At 37.3% G+C, this 19344-nt stretch overlaps 3 protein-coding genes across 3 annotated transcripts in view; 1 reads left to right on the top strand and 2 right to left on the bottom strand.

Annotated features, from left to right (window-relative positions):
* LOC134679907 (syndecan) overlaps window positions 1-19344 on the top strand; it is a 572242-nt gene that overhangs the window by 345345 nt on the left and 207553 nt on the right. The window lies entirely within an intron of this gene.
* Window positions 547-5960, bottom strand: LOC134680506 (lipase 1-like). The gene is made up of 6 exons (XM_063539631.1): window positions 5840-5960; window positions 3264-3456; window positions 2301-2507; window positions 1805-1965; window positions 1559-1663; window positions 547-893 (listed from the first exon to the last, which is right to left on the bottom strand). The coding sequence occupies exons 1-6, from the start codon at window positions 5897-5899 to the stop codon at window positions 552-554; spliced, it is 1068 nt and encodes a 355-aa protein (XP_063395701.1). The 5' UTR covers window positions 5900-5960; the 3' UTR covers window positions 547-551.
* Window positions 8579-11482, bottom strand: LOC134680505 (lipase 3-like). The gene is made up of 5 exons (XM_063539630.1): window positions 11393-11482; window positions 10794-10989; window positions 10090-10466; window positions 9330-9485; window positions 8579-8932 (listed from the first exon to the last, which is right to left on the bottom strand). Exons 1-5 carry the CDS (start codon window positions 11480-11482, stop codon window positions 8603-8605), a joined length of 1149 nt encoding a protein of 382 aa, XP_063395700.1. The 3' UTR covers window positions 8579-8602.

Genomic DNA, 19344 nt, shown 5'->3' with positions numbered 1-19344 from the left:
AATCAGTTAACACTTACGATGCCGGGCGCCCTCTTACCAGTACAAAAAGAACACACATACGTGTTCTTGGCAGTCAACATGTTAAGAGATGGAGGCTAATTCAAACTTACATTTGACATCAAAATGATGTGATTCTGTTCTCATTCGCCCGTGCATTTTACTTGCGCTAATATATGTACGAACAAGTGCGAGCGAGATGCACGCGCAAACGATACCTACATGAAATCATTTTGATATCAAAGTGTATGTTCAAATTAGCCTCTTATTGGAATTTCAATGTACAATGTATGTATGTAGTTATCTTTTTATCTCCTTTTGATGCCTACGTTTGCGATAATTGGTGATAATTCGACTTGAATTGATTGCGTATATTTAGAGATTAAGTTTTAATAGTGTTATGCAGATACCTCGTCTCGTCTGTAACATAGTGATACATTTGCAGTGCAATAGTTTTTATTTTCCAAAATAATATTCCATTAGTAAAAATACCTTAAGGCATACTCGTTACATCTTGTTATCAGAAGTATAATTTATTAGTAAATCAGCTATGGTTATCGAAGTCCTTTTGTCCTAGCAATATCTTCTAAATTTGAATGAGTAAATTCGGTTCCACTGATCCCAATAGCTCTTGCATTCGGCATATCGCTAGCCATAGCTTCGATATCCTTTTTGTCTATAAATTTATTATTTTTCCTATAGTACAACATAGTATAAACGGTGACATGTGTTAGGTTATATGGTGGAGGGGAGGGGGTGCCATAGATTTGGTAGTTAACGTTCTGGCCATAGTCCCAACGGCGGAAGGATTCGTCTCTTATGTTCTGAGCGTAGTGAGCAAGGTTTTTGAGAGAAGTTCCTATGGATGTGAAGCCTCCCAAGCTTGCGATGTACGACTGAAATACAAAAAACATATAGTTAATACGCAAATAATCGAATATTTTCACTATAAGAGTGAAATGCAACAAAAATTGTACGTAATTAAGCGCAGTTAAGAAGCTGTGATTAAGATTAGTCTTAACTTAATTGATTCATTTGTGTTACGTAAAATTACTCTGTAAATTGTAAATAGAATTTATTGTACCTAATTCGTACACATATACCTAAGTCTATAGCATACGCTAACACACTTTCATGCATCTAATTGAAATGGCTTATCTGTCGTAACACAATGGAATCAATTAACTTTAGACTGTACATGTGCTTAACTATGTACATTTTTATTTTGCAATTCACCCATAAAACTCGCGTGAGATTCTAACATAATATAAATATTTTTAATGGACTGCTCTGAGACGTATTGCCTCCCTGTCACATTTACGTAAGAATTTACAAGTGTGACTGAGATGCAACATGTCGAATGTGGTACCTATTAGGTACGTCGCTCGACATCTTTCGATACGTTGAGGATCTTCGATTGGAACAGTAGAGAGAGAGGGCATAGGCAGCAGGAACTTGGTTTAATAAGCTTGCCTATTGTATGTAGGTTGGTATTTAACTATTTAATTTAATCTTTCATAAACAAATCTTTATTTATAAATAACAGAACTTATGTAATTACCACAATACTCTGCACTGCCAGCTGGTGCGTCACCCCTGTATCGGTAAAATTTTTATGCAAATTCAGTGTAGATATCTCTCCTATACCCAATCCTATTGCCAAATTCTAAAAATAAAAAAGTTAATTCCTTTACAAATATGGAAATAACTAGAAAAAAGAGAATGATCAAATATAAATAGCGTTTGGTGTCTGTTTATGTTAGTAATACAAGCGGTTTACCAGTCGATAATAAATAATAATACTTACATAAAGAGGATTAATCATAGTTGCAACTGCTTTCAATTCCGCCGATGGGAAGAATTTCGTATACCCAACCGGATCTAGAAGTTGAGCCATCTGGAATTTCTCATTGTACTCGGGTTTCAAAAGGTTTAGAATTAAGAAGGCAGTCCCGCCTTGAGTGTCTCCTATGGTCAAACAGATAAAAAAATATTTTCTCAAGGACGGTTTACAATGATGAATAATTGAAGAGGGAAGATCTACTAAGAATATTTCTAATAATTTTTTTGGTGTTTAAAATATTCAGTCATCATCATCATTCAAACATATAGTGTTAATCACAAGTGTACGGCCTGAGTGGCAAGCGATTAGCGGAGCGTTTGGCGGCAGGGGCAGAGTGGCGTCAAGCGTCATTTAGTTGAGCGTAAACTGAGGCTGCTTGCATTGTTTGCGTTTGCTATGAACGCCTCACGCCCTGCTTCAGCATCCACTCAGTTTGCACCTACCAGTTTGCAGTTGTTACCTATGAAGCGTGTCTGTGATTCGCCAGTAGTAGAAAGGATGTAATCAACCATGGCGCGGATGTCGAAAATGGCGATCTCCTCCCAGCTAAAATTGAAGAATTCGATGCTGTCCTTATCAGGGTCGAGGGTCTCGTGAGCTCGTGAATAGGGATTGCCTCGAGCATTGCCCAGCCAAACGTCGAAGCCTGCGTTGGATAAAATGAACCCTGTAATAAAAAGACTAACTACATTACAATGCTGCAAGTTTCAAATCTTGTTCTTGAATTTTGTGTATAGCGGATTTTTTCTGTAAATAGTAAGGATTCTTTTCCACTCTATCGTGGATGTCTTAGAATTTAACATAAGTAGATATAATTAAATAGAAGTATTCATATCATTTCTATAAACGGTAGCGCTTTACTCTTCATATTAAAATACCTTTTCGGTTATTGAAGAAAGATTTACTTTATTTCCATTGTTTTCTATTTTCAAGCTAGCTCTTGTAAACTGCCACGTCATGTACCCATAGACTCAACGCTTTTAACGATCTAGGAAACTCCCTGTCGTAAATCAGGGGCATCTATAACTTTTATGTCCGGTACATGCTATTTGGGTTGCTGAGACAGTAGGATAAATAATTTTTAGACAAAAATTTAATTTTTAGTATAAGCTTTTATCGCTGACTGTACTCTTCTTACGACAGACAACAACATAACACTCATCGAGACAATTCTAAAAACCCTTAACACAATTAGGTTGCGTTGTTTCATCACAGAGTTCCTATGGCCACCTCCTGTCTCCATCATCAGATTAGCGCGATGGTACCATAATATTTCATTGTCATCTGATTTATACATGCATGCAAAATTTCAGCTCAATCGGAAACCGGGAAGTGGATCAAATTTAACTTGCAAGTCCTGATTGCAGACAGACAACGGGACAGGTGAAATGAAATAAAAGCTTGTAAAAGAAAAGAAGCCCACCTAGATTACTGTTCGGACCTTGATTGATAAAGTCTGCCGAAGTTCCCATGATCCCGTGCATGAGTAGAATAGACGGCTTTTGTGCCACTTCAGACGTGCCCTCGGGTATACGGTGCATAGTTAGAATGTAGCCATCTTCCGTGGTTACTCTATGGCTCTGCATGCTGAATCCTGCGGCTATTGCGTCTTCTACCTAGAAATGAAATTATTATAAATATCTTAAGCACTATAATAAGTTTGATCTTATATTGTACAGTCAGCAGCAGAAGTCGCTATACACTCCAGGTGCTCAAAGAGAGGTAAACGTTTAAACTGTCAAAAAGTTGTTGACTGTCATGGTAGTATTTACTTGTGAGCGCTCAACGTGTCACAAATATGTTAACAGTCGCTATTCATTAATTTCTACACTTACAACAAGTCATTGATACCTTAGCTGTCAAAAAACCAATGGTATCTAAGCGGTCAACGTGTCAAATATATCTGAACAATATGGAAAAATAGACTTTAAAGCATACAAGTATGGTCGAATATTGAATAAAAGATAGCCATGCTAATTTCAGGTAAAGCGTTTTGACAATCATCGAAAGCAGTACAGTCTTGTCATCACATACATCTATCTCACGTTTTGCCCTTCAACCATTTGACAGGAGCCTCTCGGTCAACTTACTGCAAACTATTTCTTTTAATATAATCGTCAAGACGAATGACACATAGCAAAAGCTAACTGAAGCCGAATTTAGAGCCAATTGTCAAGGCACGTCGTGGTCTCAGTAACAGGCGTTTGCTTTTCAAAGCAGAGACCGCGGGTTCAAATCTCAGTCGTACGCACCTAGAGATATTACAGCTTTTTGTTTTTTTTTTTGGGTTTCATTTCTATTATTAATTTGTGTCTTCTGGTTTTATGTTAATTTCGCATTAGTTTATATATAATTTTTGAAGATAATGTCACATGTAGCGTATGTACGACTTTCTATCAGGACGTTGTAGGTTTGAACCCGCAGTGGTCGTTACTTAGATTACTCCTGTGCGGAATGCCATTTGATATTTAGTACTCAAAAATCACGTTTGTTGTATGGGAGCCCCTTACTTAAATCTTTATTTTATTCTGTTTTTAGTATTTCTTGTTACTTATAATAGCGGCAACAGAAATACATCATTTGTGAAAATTTCAACTGTCTAGCTATCACGGTTCCTGAGATACAGCCTGGTGACAGACGGACGGACGGACGGATGGATGGACAGACGGACGGACAGCAGAGTCTTAGTAATAGGGTCCCGTTTTACCCTTTGGGTACGGAACCCTAAAAATGCTGGTCTCTTCGAAAACTGACTAAATTAAATTAAAGGATATGAAAACAATGCATTTTATTAATTTCAGACATCATGTTTCATAGTAACATTTATTGCTTAAGACCTACACAATCGATATCTAAATAGAAATAGTCTTAGTTTTATTTTTCAAAACGTTCGGGGTTCGATTCCCGAGCTGAGTACACATTTTTTTTAATGTATGAATGCAGTTTTTCGTGTTACTAAAATCGATGACATGATTCCTAAGAAGAGATCGGTGTATATCTTATAGTATCAGATTTTCCCATACTGGCCGATCTAAATGGGCCACCCTGTATAGTATATTTTACTACAATAAGTGGGCTACATAAATATATTAACATATGTAGGTATATAATATGATCAACGGTTTGGAAGAACAGCCGCATATGACAGTTAAAATAAAAAAACCGATCATTTTAGAACCTACTTATTTATTGTATGTATAAGTTTGACACTTAACGATAAAATACTTCTTTAAGAAAGGAGGTGTCAATTCGTAGTGCTACAGTATTTATTTTAAAGTTAAACAGATAAAATGTTGATGCTTAGTTACCATTGAAATAACAACTGCTTAGCAACTGGTGGCACCCTGGCTGCTGACGTACGTGATTGGAAGTGCGTGTAGGTATTAATGACAGCAGCTTGAATTTGATTGCTTAGTTACCACTGACTTTTTAACCGTTACTGTCATTGTGATTAAATAAGGGTGTATGTGTTAAAGAAAAACTCAGAAGTTAAGGTATTTGTGACGAACTGAAAGCCTACGTGAAAATTACATCTTAGATGTCCTTATTTTTGTGACGATTGAAGTGTATATTTTTTCTTGGACACCTTGCCCGCTCAGGTATATCTGCTGCTGACTGTACCTTAGAACAGCTGTACAATAATTAAATACATGCATTTAAGTAGTACCCACACTCGTCGAAAGATGGCGCCACCTCCGAGATAGAACACGCAAACGATGTGTCGACGTAGAATATTGACCTCCGAGATGCAAATTACGATCGATGGCAAATGTTAGGAGCGGATTACTGCTTGTTAGATAGCTTTCAATAAAGAAGCCGACTGGGATATAACGACGTGGCTTTCGTCCGTGAAGTAACCCTTATACTACATTTGCATTTATATTTTTATTTTAGGGCGATTTACCCTGCGGCTCTCCAGGTGCAAAGGTGCCCATCACGCTCGCGTTCTAGCATTCCCTACCTCTCCCCTCAGCCGTTCATCATAACCGAGTTACTTACCAGATCTTTTCCTTGAGTGTTGACGGTGAAAAGAAGGGATAGCAATAGTTCAGTTCGCATGCTGAATAAACATTTGCCAGTCCAATGTTTGATATTTTCTCCAAACGCCGTATCAATTTTTTTTTATATTAAATGTGTTCTTGTATGCGATTGCTAAATTGTATAAGTCTCCAGTTTAGTTTCGCATATCACTTGATATTTTCAACTTCTGGCATTTAGAACAAGAAGTTGATTAAAAATTCTAGAACATTTTTAAGTGTCAGTAACTGACACTTAAAAATGTATGTAAATGTATAAATAATGTAAATGTATGTAGTGTATGTGTAATGTGTGTAAATGTATGTTGATATTACAACTGTTGTAATATCAACATTTAAAGGCACTGCACACTGATTGCAAAATCCGTAGTTTTGAGACCATCTGATTCGCTTGCTAAATAGGTAATGTTTTTTTCCACTTAAAAAGCTAATTATAATTTAATTAACCTTCCGTAATTAGACAAGGTAATCGAATATTCCGATATTGAGACTGTAGCCATTTTCTCAATTGCGTTTGTAATTAATGCATCAAAACTGCGCCGCGCCGTAGTGGACGAAACGGTAATCTCTCTCTATATTAGTGCGACAGATACTTGGTAGCTTTATCCATCTTTATCCTCGTGACAAAATAACTGTCACTTTTTAACACCGTGGGATAGAAAGTGACGGACACTGTTTTATCACGCTGTCACGTAGACAAGAACGACCATCATATCCGTACTGGTCTGAGAGCATGGAGGGCAAGCAGGGGTTCAATTTGCTTCCTTGGAACTCGTGCGTGACCTGATAATAAGTGTAACGCGACAACACCAATACACGTAAACATTCTTCGAGTCTTTGAATACTCTTAGTTTCTATACCTCCACTCCACTTGAAAAGATCGAAGCTAGTTTCAGAAACGAAGCAGGAAATTCTCACCTCATATCAGCAGTACTTTTTAACTTATCCTTTTAAAAGTTGAGTTAAGAATGATAGTCGAACGTTCCAAGTTCGTTTGACGGGGTGTCGATAGAACACGGTTGTAGTTTGCGAGAAAAATGTTCGCGCCGCTTGAGATGTCGTTGGCGTGAGATTGAGATCAATTGAGAAGAGCATTTTTAAATGGGCGTATGTTGTGTGATAAATTAATTTAAATTGAACATGATGCATTGATTTGACAAGGTGTGGACGTGAAAAGCTTTTGCGAAATAGTTATTTATGATACAAGTGCGGAAAAGAGGAAAATCGAAAAATACGAGTTGCGAATTACCTATTCGCACGTGTATCGTACAACGTTTTACAGTATATACCCTTTAAACTTTTGACATACGCACGAAAAGTGCTATTTTACGCACTAATGCGGGAAAATAGGACCATACGTACTGTAAAGGGTTTTTTTTTAACTAGTTCAGACCTCTGAGGTCCTGATCAGATCAGATCAGATCCTTTATTTCGAAAGGTTTTTGGACATTTATATGATCGCAAAAATTTAACATGACATTATTTTTGTTACAGGTAACGACAGAACATGCCATGATGCCAGTCCCGCTGCATTCTATAACCATAACAATTCAGGAATTCTCAAGCTTTTTTTGTAGTCAAAGCTTAGGTAGTAACTGAAACAGTATCTCCACAATAATTCATGTCAGTACATGTCATCGTGGCTATATCCTCACAAACACATGGATATGCCGGCGTGGTAAGCCCGCGAAATTGATGAAGCAGATACTCTTCCTGCTCACCTAAAACGTCTTATATCCATAGCAGAAACGTGGCGCTTACGACGTTCTTTATAAGCGGGGATGCAACTTGATAAATGCACGTAGCAGATGGATGCATGCATGCCACTTAGTCATGATGAGTTGGTAATGGCCCGAGCGAGGCATTAAGCGATACACATTGTATGTTATTTACAACATGTTAAATCGGATATTAATCTTGTCTGTGTATGATAGATAAGAATACCGAGCAATTTTTAAAAGATTTATAATTTTTTTTCGAGAACGATTATTTTGGCTCTAACTATAGAGCAGAAAACTGAGGTTTGAACCCACATGTTTTGACCACCACGACGTATTATGAAAGGTTAGGTTAGGTAAGGTTATGTGGAGTATATAACTAGGTATTTAGCTTGCGACACAACGCTTTTGATAAAATTTTGATCACTATTTGATATCGACCTGGCCTGACCAAAAGGAAAAAAACGGAACCCTTATAGGATCACTCGTGCGGCTGTCTGTCTATCTGTCCGACCATTTCCCCTCCCCCCTCCTCTTTATCTCCGAAACTACTGGGTCTAAAATTTTGAAAAAAATATACTAAATAGTTCTTTACCTATAGATGACAGATGAACCTATTAGAAATGCGCAGTCAAGTGTGAGTCGGGCTTAATTACTTAGTTTTTGATCCGACTCCTACGGGTTTTTTACAGACATTTCATTCACTTTCCACGTAAAAAATACATTGATATAAATTGGGTAACGTACGAAACCCTAGGAACGCGAGTCCGACTCGCACTTGACCGGTTTTTATAAATAATATTACACGTCATTTTGTATAGTTTAATGCAACATTAAACAAAGCAGGAATGCAGGAATAAGCATCGTCTTGCGGTAATAAACTTATACATATCAGTCATACATATATTACTTGCCGAGTTCAAAAATAGGAACAAATCGAATGAGATTAGTGTGATTACACTCAATACTGGTTTAATGCCTCAATTATGTAATCGTTCACCAATTCTTTAGTCTTTTGAGAAAATATAATCTTCATGCCTAAATGTATCTTTCTCAATTTTCCTGGCTTTTGTATTGGGCATCGCAGCAGCCATTGCTAGAACATCTATCTCGTGTAAGACGATATCGCTAAGCGAGTAGTGCATGGTTACATCTACAGTAACTTTGCTAAGGTCGAATGATGGTGGGGTGAGGGATCTGTAGACTCGGAGGTTGGTCAACGGGCCGTAGTCCCAACGTCTGAATGATCCGTCTTTGATGTTTTGGGCGAAGTGGGCTATCTGCTTGAGCGATGAACCGCCCATTTCAGGAATGGCGGGTAAGATTAGACGGTCAGCCTGAAAATAAAAATGTTACTATTAATTCTTTGGCGAGGCGAAATCATTCAGATTGGAGGTTGCGAGGGAGCAATCGAGAAGAAATACTGCAGACCGTACCGCCTCCACAATATATCTCGAGATAGTTTTATCGATAGCTTATTTAATTGGGTACATATGAATCCCTATTTTGACGACAACTGCTTTTACTTATAATTTACGCTTCAAAGCAGTATAAGATTCCTTTTGACAGAAAAGGCTTTTGACAAATATCATGTGGTTGGAGAGCGTAGATCTCTTCATGTAAAAACTAAGTGCAAAAAGTTGCCAAAAAGAAGTAGGTACTTCTTAAATTAAGTTTTTAGTAGTAAATTCAAAGATGGATCCATAAGTAAATATTGTACAAAATCAAACCCACCATTAAATAAGGTACTCCGATCATTTCACAGAACGCCTTGTACTCCTCATCTCCGGCGCAGTAATCGACGAGTCCATCTTGTTCGACTGTTTGACTCTCGGAGCGGCGTAAAGCGTCGAAAGATATTTCCACTATTCCCATGCGAGTACCCAAAGCCTGGAAAATATTTAATTTTTAGGGTTCCGTACCCAAAGGGCAAAACGGGACCCTATTACTAAGACTTCGCTGTCCGTCCGTCCGTCCGTCTGTCACCAGGCTGTATCTCACGAACCGTGATAGCTAGACAGTTGAAATTTTCACAGATGATGTATTTCTGTTGCCGCTATAACAACAAATACTAAAATCAGAATAAAATAAAGATTTAAGTGGGGCTCCCATACAACAAACGTGATTTTTGACCAAAGTTAAGCAACGTCGGGCGCGGCCACTACATAGATGGGTGACCGTTTTTTTTGCCGTTTATTGCATTATGGTACGGAACCCTTCGTGCGCGAGTCCGAGTCGCACTTGCCCGGTTTTTAATTTTTACAATTTTCTTCCAACAAAATAATTTGTTTATAATAAGTACCTATATGCGTTCGCCAACAGTAGAAACAATTAGAATGTTATACACGTAATTTGTGTTTAGTGTCGCCACGTAAACACATCTTTTGTTGTTATTTACTTTGTTGCACAAGTAATCTTACTTCCATTTAATTACTGTTTATAATGAAAACCACGAGTTATTATTGCTTATAAGGATTTCAACTGAAATACTCACGTATAGAATGCTTCCATAATCAGAGAGCTTCCTCAAAGGCGCGAAGGGGAAATTCTCCATATATCCAACACCGGCCATCAGATGAGCGCTAGCGATCTTCTTATTACTATACTCAGGATCCATCGAAGCTAGGACTAAGAAGACTGTCCCTCCCTGGGAGTGCCCGATGTAATGCAACTTCTCCTGTCCGGTGAACGCAAGTGCGTAGTCTATCATCGCTGGAAGGTCGATAGTACCGACGTCTTCCCAGCTGTAGTCGAAGAATTCCAGCTTCTCTTTGGCATCGTTGGGGTTCAGGGAGACGTGTTCGCGGGAATATCTGTTGCCGCGCTGGTTGCCCATCCATACGTCGTAGCCAGCGTCAGCGAGGTTGTATGCTGGAATACCATTTCATTTAGGTATACAAGTTTCATTTTTTTTCATATTTAAGAAGTTAAAATGGCACTTTTAAACTATAAAATGAACTGGACAAAATCTGACACCGAAAGACATTTCATCCGTTCTTAGGACTGTGTTTTTAGAGTTTTCTTTTATTATATTGCAAGCCAATGACTTAACAAATAGACGAATCCTATTGAACACCAGAAACATGTGTTCCATCCTTTACTAAGCTGTGGGTTTCAAAGCGATAGACATTTCTAGAAATATCCTGGCGTGATTGCGATTATAGCCTTCTATCACAGCATTTTTATTGGGTCACTTACCAATGGCATATTCAGGGCCCAAATGCAGGAAATGGCTAGAGGCGCTCATGAGGCCATGCATCACGAAAACAACGGGCCTCGGTCCTGGAGACCCGTCTCTCCCATGGGGTATGCGGTGCAGGCTCAGAACATAGCCGTCTTTTGTGGTCACCTGGTGAAGCTCGGCGGGATAACCTTGCGACTTTATTCTCTCGATCTGTACAGAGGGGTTGATGTTGGAATTGAATTAAGTACGAAAAGATATATTTTTTTGTCTGTACGGCATTCACAAGTGTGGTGTGGTGTGTAGCTGGTAAGATCAAAATGGGAGCTAGAAGTTAGATAATCGGTAAAATAATGTCCGCTTAAAAAGACATTCCGAGCTGCATTGAAATACATTTACGGGTCGCTGACCACACCAGAAAATATTCCGATGGAATGTCTGTCGGAAATCTTCGACTAAACTTGAGAAATGATTAATGTAACGTCCGAAATCAGGCAAACACAAAATTCCCAAAGCAGGCAAACAATCACAGAATAGGAAGAGCACGGGAATTCTTTAAACCAAATTGTGAATATTTAATGTTTCTAACACTTATATTGCAAAGCCCTAAACTTACAAGTCTATTATTCCTGCTCTCCCCGACATCATTCTGGGCAGACACCGACAACACCGCAGCTAATACCACGACCAGAACTCGCGCCTCCATTTTGTTTACATTCGCCGTGCAAATTGGCAACGCTTGTTTTTAATTCAACGTATTTATTTAGGCTTTATCTAATGGATTTATCATCGCAAGATCTTTAATTGATATGTTTTGATCTTTATCTTTATTATTAAAGGCGTTTTGTTGTGATGATAACACGGATAGTGACATTGTGAAGGTGGATTTGAAGAACGCATTTAATTTTGTAAAAATATAATTTGTATTGAAAGTATTGTTAAAAAACAAAATAATAGCTATATTCCCTTCTTTATTTTAAAGGGATTTTTGAAACTTCACTCACCATCATTTGTTCTAACCTATTAGGGTTCTGTACCCAAAGGGTAAAACGGGACCCTATTACTAAGACTTCGCTGTCCGTCCGTCCGTCCGTCCGTTCGTCTGTCACCAGGCTGTATCTCACGAACCGTGATAGCTAGACAGTTGAAATTTTCACAGATGTATTTCTGTTGCCGCTATAACAACAAATACTAAAAACAGAATAAAATAAAGATTTAAATGGGGCTCCCATACAACAAACATGAATTTTGACCAAAGTTAAGCAACGTCGGGAGTGGTCAGTACTTGGATGGGTGACCGTTTTTTTTCTTTTGCTTTTTTTTGTTTTTTTTTGCATTATGGTACGGAACCCTTCGTGCGCGAGTCCGACTCGCACTTGCCCGGTTTTTTAGCGATCATACGGGTCAAATATGCTTTGTGTAAACTTTATCAATTTTATCAACGTAATAATGCTCTTAGATCTTAGGCACACCAAGAATACGGGGGTATCTCGCTCGTTTCTTTCCAGAACATGCAGAATGTGGAATGAGTTGCCTCCTAAGGTATTTCCTTTGCGCTGTTCTTCAATAAGCGGGTATTTAGGGTTCTCAAGGGTCGGCAACGCTTAAGTGGCTCCTGTGATGTTGCTTATGTCCATGGGCGACGATGACCGCTTCCTATCAGGCGGCTCGTCTGCTCGTTTGCAGACTATCACAAAAAACGTTCAAATAATATATAGTTACACACTAAGCTGGGTGCGAACACTAGTATTAGGGAAAAGTATCGATATCGATAGTTTAATTTATCGATATAGGAACTCACTATCTGCCAGTAAATTATGCCCCCTAATGCGTGATTTAGTAGATTTCAGTTATCTTCAAATTACATCTCCAATGATGAGTCGCAGTGCGATTACATATAATTGACTAATCACTGTGATTTTAAAATTTAGGAATGCATACCTCACACGTAAATGTGACGTTAATTGATAAACAATATATTGTTTTTTTTAAATTATGAAGATTTTTTTTTCGAATTATGTTAGAATATTCCCTTACTTCCTGGTTCCCACAGCAAAACTGTGAAATGAACTGTTGCCCGCGGTATTTACAGACGACCATAAAACCTTCAAGAAAAGCTCACTCCCATCTTAAATGCCGCCTGTGGTGTTGCGGATGTCCATTGGCGACGGTAATTGCTTACCAGCAGGCGATTCGTCTGCTCGTTTGCCTCCTAAGTATATCATAAATACTTTACCATACATGGGCTTAAAAAAAAGTTTCGCCTAACGAGCTCTCTGCTGTTTGCTATTAAACTTTACGACTGTGTACATCATACAGCAGTATCGATTTAACATAAAACCGGATATTCGATTGTCATAAAATCCGGATATTATCCATATACATATATGTCATATATCCGGGAAGCGGTGTAGCTCGTTGTTGTGACGGAGGCGCGCCAGCTCCAGTGGGAATCTAACACAATTCCTAAAAACCATCATCAGACTAAAAATCTGCTTAGTCTTAGTATGAAAGAAATACTTTAGACACTTTTGAAAAATTTTAGAAGTTTTTTGCCATCTGCTATTGTGTGTTGTACATCGCACCTACCTACAATACAATAGAAATACTATTTTCTCAAACATGCAATGAAATATTGATGTTATGTTCCTTATAATAGGCTGCGAAGTATGACGTTTCAGGTGCGGCTAGGACAAAAGGTCGTTAATGGAATTTCATACACATCCTTCAGGCCTAGGCCGGCAAAGTCCTCTTTTTTAATTTTCATTTCACAGATATTTGTGACACAGCATCGTGGCATTCATCCATTAAAAAAAACTAGAGGCAGTATTTGCTTTATGGTTCGTAATGACACTCTGCCACTACGTCTATAAAAAAAAAACAATGTTTGCTATAATTTGCAGTTTTATTTGTATAAAATCAACATGAACTTAATAAATAATACATTCTATAATTTTAAATTATAAATTTAACTACACAAATAAAAACATTTAAAATATTTCATCTAAACGTTAGCGGTAAAAAGGTCTACTCAAACACGCGTAGTTATATTTTTTAAATTATTATGGAGGTAAAGTTGAAAAATATTCATTCTGTTTTATTGGATTTATGGTGCGTTGTTGATTTTTTGACTTTAATATGAGTTTATTTTGAGTTCCGACGAAATAATGAAATCAATATTAATTGTAATCGTAGGTGTTGGAATTGGCAGCGTAAGCAGAATTGATTTTAAATAACTTGCTGCCTCTGCCGCCAAGTCAAAGACGAAGTATGTATATGGTTGCTTATGGCAATTTTATTATTTGAGAAACTAAGAAAAATGGCTTACAGTTTATTAGAAACAGTTTTGTGGCATATTTTAAATGAATGTAACTACAAATTCGTCAACACTGGGGAAATTATACTTATTTACTCCATGCATAAAGCAACGATGTATGTGAAACATGATATCAATATGAAAGACTATGTAAACTTATGTGACGAAAACGACATTCAGACGGATACAAGGCGAAAAAATCAAAGATACATGAAAATATACGGGTATTAAAAATACACGACTCGTGTAAAACATACGCGTGATAATGATATAGGTACGTGTTGGTTATATTTTGGGTGTAGTTTACTTTTAGTTTTTTCTATAAATAAAACTTGGGATTCGTGGATTTTTTATTTTATTCATTTCATGGCATGTTTGAGAAAAGCACTATACATACCTCGGCGGGAAATGGGGTTGCCCGCGCTCAGACCTATCCGGCCTCGCTTCGCTCGGCCGTCTATATGTCTTCGGCCGGCAACCCCTTTCGTCCCGGCCTCTGTAGTAATGTACTATTATTGCACACCTCATTACAGAAAACAATACAAATAAATACACTATCTACTTTGGTTAAAGTTTAGTTAGTTACTTTGGTTAGTTACCTACTGAAGTAGTAGCTTAATCAAAGGATTTTACTACAACGGCTTCCTCCACTATACCGGATGTGGCCTGTAATATGAGCAAAAAATTAAACTGTACATAGGCTTTACTCCTCATACTGACCAACATTTGTTCAGCGACTTTTAAAAATAACTTGTGGTTTGATTTTTAATATACTTTAAAGTTTATTCTGAGACGCAATATATTGCGAATTTAGTTATGTTTAAGACGTGATAAGCAACGTCAATCACAATGATATGGCGTGGCGATGGCGTCCATTGAAGATAATATTTATTTTGTATGAAAAATAGGGAGTCTATATACTTCATAATTTTTAAAAGTTGTGTTCTTATAACCCGGCAACCTTCAAATCAAGAGTGAACAGGCACCTTCTGGGCGAGCTCGCTCCATCGTAGGCCACGTCTACGCCTCGGCTAGTCTGTGGCCATGAGTAAGCCCATTCATAATAAAAAAAAAAAAAAGAACAAAAGTGTCACCGTTTGAGAAGTACAACCTATAGTTCGTTTTTTTTAGCATTAGAAATTAGGTAAACAATCTTGATGTGTCTTTTAATTGAAAAACACATTTTAAAAATAAGTTACGACAAATAAGTAACAATTATGAATCTAATACGATCATTTATATTCTTCTGCTTTCATAAGTAATAGTTATTGAATTTTAAAAAGCGTTTTTCAATTAAAAGACATGCCAAGATCGCTTTCCTTCTTGCAAGTTCTTTCTAATGCTAAAAAAAGTACTAAAATAAAAACTATATGTTTTAATTATTTGCTCGTGTTACAGGCCACACCCGTTATAGTCTACTTGAATGTAAATAGTATATAATATGTATTACGGAGACAAATTACACGGAATAGGAATTTAGCACAATTCCTCGCAGTCCTGTGCAACCGCCACCGCCGACCCGCGGTCACCCGACAGTTGATCGAATAGTTCGCGGACATTTCGGTTTTGCACTTTAGATGCTACCAGTGTAGTTTATGGAATTTATAGTATACAATCTGTCGGCCCGCTTCGAACTTTAAGATACGTCAGTTAATAGATCTAGACACGATATGGATTGGATATGTCAGCGTCAAATTTGACGTTTCTTCAAACGTCACTTTTGACACATCTAAACCACATGCATCTAATCTAATCCATATTGACATATCTTAAAATTCGAATCGGGCAGTGTCTGAATGTTGTACATACATTGAGTCCGTCTAACTTTGCATTGATTTGAATATAATAAACTGAGAGTGTGTGTCATTGTACTTAACAGTCATATTTTCATCAAAAAATTGACAATAATAATGAATATGCCACACTTTATCATTGCAAATGCCACGCAGAGTTAGCTTGGTAAGACTTTAATATTTTAACAATGTCGGATATTTATTTCAGTACCATCGCCCACACAGTTAACTGTACATTGATGGACCTTATGCCTTTTGTAATAAGATCCACCGATGTACAGTTAGGAGCGTTGCTGTTCAATACAACTCCAAAATTACCCAACATCAATACAACTTTTTAATTTATTTCCCTCTCGATATTCAAAAGAACGAATGAATATCGCTAATTTGTTCAAAAATGAATATGCAACGACAACGACCGACCGGCCCAATTCCATGTTAATGAGCTTCATTATGGCTTCATTAGTCAAAAAAACTTTCCAAGGCAGAGACAACGGCGTCATTAAAAAAGGTAATTGTCATCTGTCAGTGTTATACAAATATTTTGCTATGGCGATTTTTATAGAAGATTCTTCGGAGATAAAATGTCAATATTGTGCGGCTTTGAAACGATCTTTCTACTGGGTCGCGTTGTCTGCCGTGTTACCTATGGTGACGTTTACGGCGTTACTGCTCGTCATGTCTTCGGAGTTGGGTTAGTAGTTGTCCTGTGGTACCTTTGTGAGGCTTTCGTGAGCTCACACCGAGTCTCCAGCGGTGCTAGCATTACTCCAGCTCACCAGGATCGAGTTCTTTGCAGCAGTAAGCAACGCACATCTCATCGTCTCGCAGTGACGCTCTGCTAAGAAGAACTGGATGGTGTTTAGCAAAAATGTGTCAACCCACATAAATTTTTCAATCAAATGTCAACTGTAAGAGTATTTTATTTGAGTTGATATATTATTGCAAAATGAATGTGGGTTGACACATTAGTGTGTATCAGCATCCAACTGTAGCCGGTCCAAGTAAAAATAGAAATAGAAATTTATTTGCTAGAAAATAAGGTTAACATGCAATTTTGTGAGTTCAGCACATGTCGCCAATAATGTATAGGCATGCAAATTAAGTTTTTGTGGGGTAAGCTGGAGTAAAGCTTGTATAATGGCCAGAGAGTACCAAAGTGGGCCTGAGGAAAAGGGGTATTATGTACTATTAATACTGTCTCAAACAATATAGAAAACGAATAAGTAGTTATTTTAAATTGATGATGATTTTACCTGAAAAATCTGAAAATTAAACTGAAGAGTTTCCTGGCGTTTACCATAGCCTGTAGACGCAACTCCTTGTATGTTCCATATTGCGCTGCGCTTTTTAATTTTTAGAAGAATCTCAAGTCTCCTGTTTTGTACTACTTAGCTGCTTAAGCTCTGTTCTCCTAGCTTAGCGGTGTCGTCATATAGCGGCCGTCTCCATACAAAATGCTATTCATCCGTATTTAGCCGTTTTATTTTGTATGGAAACGGCCGCTATATGACGGCACCGATATCCTAGGCAAACAGGGCATTAGTAAAACTAGTAAAAGCACTGTATTCACAGACTGTTTTTTTCTAGATTTCGCATTTTTCGAGAACACAGAATATTTAACAAGATACATAATAGAAGCTATAATGGCAATCCTATACCTTCAACTGATCGTGGCTGCATCAATTCTGGTCATCACCTTCGCCAAAAGACACTCCCCTATATTCAAGGTCCATAAATGGTATTTGACGTTCCACATCATCATAATGGTCGTATACGTAGCTCTAAGTACTCTGATGACGGCAGTGAACGATTGTATTCTTCTCTCATGGTTGACGATAGTTTGCGGTATGGTGTATTTTGCGACGATTTATACACGAATGAAGAAGAAAAACATATGGTCTGGTTTGAAAAGGGTTTACTAAGGTTTTTTGATTGTATGTAATTTTATTTGGATGGTTTATTTTCAGTTTTCTAAATGTTTTTGTTTTATTTATTTAAAAAGATCCTAACCCTTTTAAAACTTAGGGACACTAGAAAAAGGGATGGCTGGTGAACGTAGCACTAACAACTGTTTGTGCGGAAAGAGAAAAGTCACAGAATGTATTGGTGGTGGTGGTAGCAGATTCGTGGAATATAATATAAGGAAATTCCACGACTCTTCTCTTTCCGAACAGACTCCATATAGTCGGCACGGCAGATACGTATAAAAACATTTTTTTTTGGAAGTAATCACTACTTATTCGCTTAATTTAGTAATAAACGTACTTATTGTAATTAGAAAGGTGGTCAAAGTATTAAGATAATATCCTATTTGTACTTAATGTAGTAACAAAAACGTAAAAACACGTACAAGATCGCTTTGTTTGCCTTGTTTACGTATAAGGAATCTAAGAGTATTGGTATTTACTTATCTTCTCATCTGACTCATCTCCAACGTACCGTGCTCTCAAGAATACGGAAGATTAATGTTTGAAAAGGATATGTCTTACATCACAACATGTGTGCATATACAAAGCCTGGAAGTTTATGGCCTATAGTGTTCGTTTTTTTTAGCATTAGAAATAAGGTAAACAATCTTGATGTGTCTTTTAATTGAAAAACACATTTTTTAAATAAGTAACGGGTAATATGTAACAATTATGAATCTAATACGATCATTTATATTCTTCTGCTTTCATAAGTAATAGTTTTTGATTTTTAAAAAGCGTTTTTCAATTAACAGACATATCAAGATCGCTTACCTTCTTGCAAGTTCTTTCTAATGCTAAAAAAACGAACTATAAGTTAGTTTCAATTTTGGGTACCTATAACGTAATAAAACGCGAGTACCTATTAGAAATATATTTAGCCTTTACTTAAAAAGTACTTTTTACAGATTATTTCATTATCAAAATACTTATATGTTTGTTGACAATTTGAATGTGTGTTTTGTGTCAAACACAAAAACATCACAAATACGCTAAAAGGCTTGTCACAAACGAACCCACACCGGGAAAAATAATCCATGAAACTTACAATACAATACAATACAATACTCTTTATTGCACACCTCACATACACGTAGTTTACAATAAATGGACAATAACATAAACAAAGACAGTAGAGGTAACAACAGGCGGTCTTATCGCTTAAGAGCGATCTCTTCTCCATCTCCATGAAACTTACTTAACGTCTTGGCGTCTAATTTCTGAACAGAACATCATCTTGTTTTCATTTTGCTGTATATGTATTTCCAAACAGGAAGGTATTTCCCGGGAAAAAATAATGCCGAGTGGGCTCTCATGATTGAATGGTTAAGAAGCCAATGCTTTAGGGCCCGATTCGGATTATGAAATAGACATCTATTAGACATCTTTTAGACATAACCAAGATACGATAACGATATGTTTAAGATCTAACCTGTCAAATTTGACATTTGCGCAATTCTGGAGATACTCTTGAACGATTTCCACAGGA

Source organism: Cydia fagiglandana, chromosome 3, assembly GCF_963556715.1.
Source record: "Cydia fagiglandana chromosome 3, ilCydFagi1.1, whole genome shotgun sequence".
In the NCBI taxonomy this organism is placed as follows: Eukaryota; Metazoa; Arthropoda; class Insecta; order Lepidoptera; family Tortricidae; genus Cydia; species Cydia fagiglandana.
This window is presented reverse-complemented; position numbering and strand designations above follow the sequence as displayed.